The following is a 6,585-nucleotide window of genomic DNA, read 5'->3' as shown; positions in this document are numbered from 1 at the left end:
CGCGCCCTCTCCCTCTGCACTCTGCCTGGCGCATGGGCCCCCAGCGCGGTCCGGGAGGCGCTCAGGAGCGGAGGGTGGTAAGTGGCGATGGGAAGGAGCATCTTCAGGTCCGAGTGTGGGCAGCGGCCCCAGCAGGCCGGCCTCCTTTCCTTCTTTACTCTAAACCTGGGCTCCCGCTGGGGCAAGGCCTGCTGGGAGGGTGCTGGGGCTCACTGGTTTTCCCTTAAGATGAGGAAAGGCTGAGGCCCCCGAGAAACACACAGCTTCCTCGGACAAGAGGCGGCGGCACGCGGTGCCTTCAAGGAAAGGTCGCGGTCAGCAGGCGGTCTTGCGATGACCGTGAGGGCGGTCAGGCGTCTGAGGTCTCTGGCCGAGTGGTCCTCAGGGGCCTGTGTCCACGCGCTCTACCATCCTCTCTCTGTCTGTGCAGTTGCTGGGAGACTATGACAAGGTCAAGGCTGTGTCCGAGGGCTCCGACTGCCAGTGCAAATGTGTGGTGAGGCCCCTGGGCCAGGACGCCTGCAGGAGGGTCAACGCAGGAGCCTCCCGGAAGGAGGACTTCTACACCGTGGAGACCATCACCTCCGGCTCGTCCTGCAAGTGCGCCTGCGTCGCTCCACCCTCCGCCCTCAACCCCTGCGAGGGGGACTTCAGGCTCCAGAAGCTTCGGGAGGCCGACAGCCGCGACTTGAAGGTGGGGCCTGGTGGGGCGATGCCATGGGTGAGGGGGTGCCCGGGGATCGCAGGCCTTTGAGTGAGGGACCTGCTTTAGCCTTTACGCAGTTGGTCACTTTCCGCCCCAACATCCAGGGGAGCTGGTGAGAGCCACGTCTGCCCATCTTGCCAATGGAGCCAGGGAGGCCGGGCTCGGGGCAGCTGCCAGGCCCAGCAGCTAAATAACGTGGCCCTCAGGCCCACCAGGGGCAGCCTCGTCTGGCTCCCGGCCTCCGGGTGGTGGGAGGAGCTGGGTCTGGGAGTCAGACGACGGTTCCGGTCACCGCTCAGATGACTCCCTTGTCTGGCCGAGTCCCCTGAACGCACAGTGGGGACATCTTCCCTGCGGATCAGCCCAAGCGCTGGTGACAGCCGTTGAGAGTGTGGGCACTGCCTGGACGCGTGCTGCGCAGTGACTGCCCGTAACGTGCCGCTGGTGGTCGTCGGCACCGTCGGCAGAGGGGCGTTTAACAGGCAGCGAGTGACCCCACTCAGCCCGCCCCTCGGAGCCGACGCTCTGCCCTGAAGCTCGTTTCTGGACGAAGGCACCGTCCGGCTGTAGGATGGGGCGCTGGGGCCCCTGGAACGGGCAGCAGAACTTCCTACCAGGAAGCGAAACATCACCACAGCACAGAGAACCGACCCCTCCGCGGCCCGGCCCCGGGGTTGCTGGTGGTGCCGGTGGGAGGACGGAGACCTCGTACACAGGTTCTGTCTGACTCAAGGCTGGGGCTGGTGGGGCAGAGGTGCAGACCGGCGTCCAGCAGGCTGTGCTGGGGGCCTCATCAGGAGGCTCCGGCGAAGCACCTGCCTTCTGCCCGTGCCTGCCCCCCGAGCCCGGGATGTGCCAGGGCCGTGGCCTCCTTCCCCTGGAGGACCTGAGGCTTCGGTGCCCGTCCAGCTGGACCTCAGAGTGGGGTCACAAGGCACTTTCCCGCCAGGGCCGGTGCTCTCAGTGCGAGGAACACACGCTGCCTCCAGGGCTCTCAGCAGCCGGGGGCGCCCCAGGGCAGCGCCCCAGGGCCGCATGCACAGGTACTGAGGCTCCAGCCACCCCACTGGGTGTCCACAGACCCCGCCGGGCAGATGCTGTGCTAACTGACAGGACTGACAGCGTCTGCCTGCGTGGCTGCCAAGACAAATGCCACCTCTGAGGCCACCTCTCAGTCCCTGGGGTTTCCCTGTGGGCTCGCCCTGGTCCGTTGGCCTAGCCCTAGACTAACCTGCCCTGTTCCGCAGCTCGCCACCATCATAGACATGCTGGAGGGCGCGTTCTATGGCCTGGACCTCCTGAAGCTGCATTCGGTCACCAGCAAGCTGGTGGGGCGAGTGGACAAACTGGAGGAGGTAAGGAGCATGCTGGGTCTCCGTGTCTTTCTCCTGACCAAGCCCAAAGTGTATCAAACTTCCCAGTGTTTTGACAGAAGACACATTGCTGGTGACCAACAGAACCAGTGAAATGTAATATCATTACCTTCTTTTCCATACAGAAGAACCATATACCCATGTGGCTATAGAGCAGAGGCCTGTGCTCCAGGGCACCAGGGTCCCAGGTCTCAGCCAGCACCTGGCCGGGCTAGATGCCCATCAGCCATCTGCTTGGGGAGCAGCTGGCCTCGGCAGCTGGCGGCTCCGCCCAGGCCGGCTGCCGTCTCTCAGCTGTGGTCAGAGGGACGGGGCCTTGTCCTGCCTGTGCTGACAGTCTGAACACCCACTGCTCTGGGGGCTGGAGACAGCTGCCAGCCGGGGTGGCTGTCCCTGCCCACCTCGTCCTCGATGGGTCCTGGAGGGCTTGGAGTAGGGGGAGGGCAGGCTGAGCTACCAGCCCTGCCCCGGGGTCCAGGGGCCCCACGCGGGCTCACGTCACTCCCACAAGGAAGCCTGCTCCCTTCACCCAGGCCCTACCGGCTCCCGGAGAGGGGCCCACAGCCTGCTGCATGCCGGGGCTCCAGCTGCCAGGCAGCACGGCCTCCTCCATGGCTCGGGTCCCCCCCCTCCCTGCCCCCGAGGGCCCCTCCCTCCGCCTCGCCCACAGCTGCCAAGCTGCAGCCTCACCATTGTCCTGCCCAGGCCTGGGGAGAAGGCCGGTGTCAGCACTCCTGCTTTTCCAGTGGTGCCAAGAGGCCGCCTCTGCCTGTGCCGGTGTCGCCCCGGTCTCTAAAGAGCACCTTCCGCACGCCGCCTGTTCCTGCTGTACCCACTCAGCTTCCCCAGGTCCCCACACTTAGTCTCAGCCGGGCAGGCACACACCTGTCCCGCCGCTGGACGAGGTCAGACAGTCTCCATCAGCCTTGGACCCCAGGGCCACCACATCCAGTCCCCTTGCCCGGCAACCCTGCCTCATTCTCACGCTTCCTCCCCCCGAGGGGCGTCTGTGCACAGGCCCCCAGCACCTGGCACCTGTTCTGTGCACACCTTCCTGCCCCTGCGGGGCCTCACCCAAGGGCTCAGAACAGACTGCCCAGGCCTCCAGGCCCATGGCCTGTGCCAGCCCGCCGCTCTCCTCCTGCCCTCGCACACGGCTCTGCCCAAGGATCCTCAGCAGGGACCAGGGGACGCTCGCCCCGCCAGATAGGCCCCCACAGCACCGTGTGGCCCGTGACCAGCCGCACACCCCGTACTCGTCACGGCCCCGGCTGTGCCGGGGAAGAGCCTGAGGAGGAGGTTCTGGGCCCTCCCTCTGCCAGGTGAGATCGAGAGTGCCCGTGGGGGGCATCCCCAGCCCCTGAGAAGTGCCCCACATAGGCCCTGGGTAGGAGGGGACTGAGCCAGGGAGGAGACCAGGGCGAGGCTGACGGGTGATGCCACCGCAGCCTGGCATTTATTTAGGTGGTGGACAGGCTCTGCCGTTCCCGTGAGGGGTGACCTCTGCCGCCTTCTGGGCTCTGGGGGCCGGGCTGCCTCCGTCCTGCCCTGTGCAAACCCAGAGACGGGCTCCTCACCGGCCCGAGGGGTACCAAGGACTACAGATCAGTGAGGGGGCCTCCAGGGGCCCAGCGACCCAAGATGGGGGCCCCGCCAGCACATGGCAATGCCGCCTCAGGCTGCCAGGAGCGTGAGCCTTGTGTGGGTAATGAGGCGACTGAGGCCACGCCACTGGGGTGCCCAGTGGAGCCCTGGGCCCTGTGGGCAGGAAAGGGACACACCTCGGTGCCCCCAGGATGTGCACTGACTGTGGGAGGGTCAGCACCCGCATCGGCCACGTCACCTGACTCACTGTTTTCCTGGGTGGACCCTTGTGCTTCATCTGCTTCTTGCAAACTTCCCCTCCCAGGGGGGACGTCACAGAGCGGGGTCCTCCTTGGCCTGGCTGACCACTGGCCCCTCACAGAGTGCACTGGTGATGCAGCGCGTCACACCAGACCTGCGGCCACAGAGACGCTGGGCCGCTCTCCAGAGGTGCGCACCGAGGCACAGCCGCCCGAATCCACCAGGACCTTTCTGTCCTTCCCCCGCAGCTTGGCCTGCCCCACCGCCCGGCCCAGGCCCCTGCCCAGCTCAGGCCCCACCGCCCGGCTCAGGCCCCACCGCCCGGCTCAGGCCCCACCGCCCGGCTCAGGCCCCACCGCCCGGCTCAGGCCCCACCGCCCGGCTCAGGCCCCACCGCCCGGCTCAGGCCCCACCGCCCGGCTCAGGCCCCACCGCCCGGCTCAGGCCCCACCGCCCGGCTCAGGCCCCACCGCCCGGCTCAGGCCCCACCGCCCGGCTCAGGCCCCACCGCCCGGCTCAGGCCCCACCGCCCGGCTCAGGCCCCACCGCCCGGCTCAGGCCCCACCGCCCGGCTCAGGCCCCACCGCCCGGCTCAGGCCCCACCGCCCGGCTCAGGCCCCACCGCCCGGCTCAGGCCCCACCGCCCGGCTCAGGCCCCACCGCCCGGCTCAGGCCCCACCGCCCGGCTCAGGCCCCACCGCCCGGCTCAGGCCCCACCGCCCGGCTCAGGCCCCACCGCCCGGCTCAGGCCCCACCGCCCGGCTCAGGCCCCACCGCCCGGCTCAGGCCCCACCGCCCGGCTCAGGCCCCACCGCCCGGCTCAGGCCCCACCGCCCGGCTCAGGCCCCACCGCCCGGCTCAGGCCCCACCGCCCGGCTCAGGCCCCACCGCCCGGCTCAGGCCCCACCGCCCGGCTCAGGCCCCACCGCCCAGCTCAGGCCCCTGCCCGGCTCAGGCCCCTGCCCGGCTCAGGCAGCTGCAGTCCCTCCACATGAAGAGCACCTGGGCTTGCCGGGAGGCAGCTCGGATCACAGGCGTCTCTAACCAGCTTCCTTGGCGGGTAGCACCTGCTGCTGGCCTCTGGACCGACTCAAGCAGCCAGGATACCCTCCCTGTCCACGCTGGTGTCCTCCGAGCTGCTCAAGAGCTGGCTGAGTTCTTAGAGATCCAGGGAGCCAGCAGGCCAGGGGCTGGGCTCCACTCTGCCATTTGTTGTTGTGTTTTTTTAATCTTTTTTTTTTAAATCTTTATTGTTCAGATTATTTCATTTGTTCCTCTTTTTTTCCCCCCCATAACTCCCCTCCTCCCAGTTCCCACCCCACCCTCCGCCCTCACTCTCCACCCACTGTCCTCATCCCCATCAAGAATAGTCAGTCCATTCCCTTTCTATGCCCCTGATTCTATTATAATCACCAGTTCATTCTGTTCATCAGATTATTTATTCACTTGATTTTTAGATTCACTTGTTGATAGATGTGTATTTGTTGTTCATAATTTGTATCTTTACCTTTTTCTTCTTCTTCCTCTTCTTAAAGGATACCTTTCAGCATTTCATATAATACTGGTTTGGTGGTGATGAACTCCTTTAGCTTTTCCTTATCTGTGAAGCTCTTTATCTGACCTTCAATTCTGAATGATAGCTTTGCTGGATAAAGTAATCTTGGTTGTAGGTTCTTGCTATTCATCACTTTGAATATTTCTTGCCACTCCCTTCTGGCCTGCAAAGTTTCTGTTGAGAAATCAGCTGACAGTCGTATGGGTACTCCCTTATAGGTAACTGACTTTTTTTCTCTTGCTGCTTTTAAGATTCTCTCTTTGTCTTTTGCTCTTGGCATTTTAATTATGATGTGTCTTGGTGTGGTCCTCTTTGGATTCCTTTTGTTTGGGGTTCTCTGCGCTTCCTGGACTTGTAAGTCTATTTCTTTCACCAGGTAGGGGAAGTTTTCTGTCATTATTTCTTCAAATAGGTTTTCAATATCTTGCTCTCTCTCATCTTCTGGTACCCCTATAATTCTGATGTTGGTACGTTTGAAGCTGTCCCAGAGGCTCCTTACACTATCTTCGTATTTTTGGGTTCTTTTTTCATTTTGCTTTTCCGGTTGGGTGTTTCTCGCTTCTTCGCATTTCGAATCTTTGACTTGATTCTTGCGCTCCTCTGGTCTGCTGTTGGGAGTCTGTATAATATTCTTTATTTCAGTCAGTGTATGCTTACTTTCTAGATGGTCCTTTATCACACCATCGAGGGTCTCATTAGATTTCCTGTACATCTCATCAAGTTTATCGACAGACTCTAGAAGCCTCTTGAGAGACCTCAAAAGTGTGGTTCTGAACTCAATATCCTCCCTTGATAGTTTTGTCCTGTTTCTTTGTCTCCGCATTTTTTACGCTTTCTTGGTACACCCCCTAGTGGTCTTTGTGCGCAGTCTTGTTGTAGTTAAGCCTTGATTGTTGTAGTTAATACTAGAGGGATTTGACCTCCAGGCCAACTGGCTGTGTTAATCAGCTGTGTCTGCAGTGGAAGAACTTGTGTCCTCTAGGGAGGTGCTAATCTAGCCTTTGCCTGAGGCTATCCGGCAAATGCCTCTGTGCAGGGCTTGGGCGGGGCGGGTCCCACAGGATCAACAGGGCGGAGGAGGGAGCAGTTATGGCTGCTCTCAGCCC

General features: G+C 62.6%; 1 protein-coding gene across 1 annotated transcript in view; it reads left to right on the top strand.

Moving 5' to 3' along the window:
* Positions 1 to 6,585, top strand: part of OLFML2B (olfactomedin-like 2B) — a 24,258-nt gene that overhangs the window by 1,707 nt on the left and 15,966 nt on the right. The window contains exons 2-3 of the mRNA XM_005880526.2: positions 431 to 694; positions 1,954 to 2,061. Of these exons, the coding sequence (XP_005880588.1) occupies positions 431 to 694; positions 1,954 to 2,061 (372 nt within the window). The remainder of the gene's footprint in view (positions 1 to 430; positions 695 to 1,953; positions 2,062 to 6,585) is intronic.

This window comes from Myotis brandtii, unplaced genomic scaffold, assembly GCF_000412655.1.
Source record: "Myotis brandtii unplaced genomic scaffold, ASM41265v1 scaffold64, whole genome shotgun sequence".
NCBI lineage: Eukaryota > Metazoa > Chordata > Mammalia > Chiroptera > Vespertilionidae > Myotis > Myotis brandtii.
This window is presented reverse-complemented; position numbering and strand designations above follow the sequence as displayed.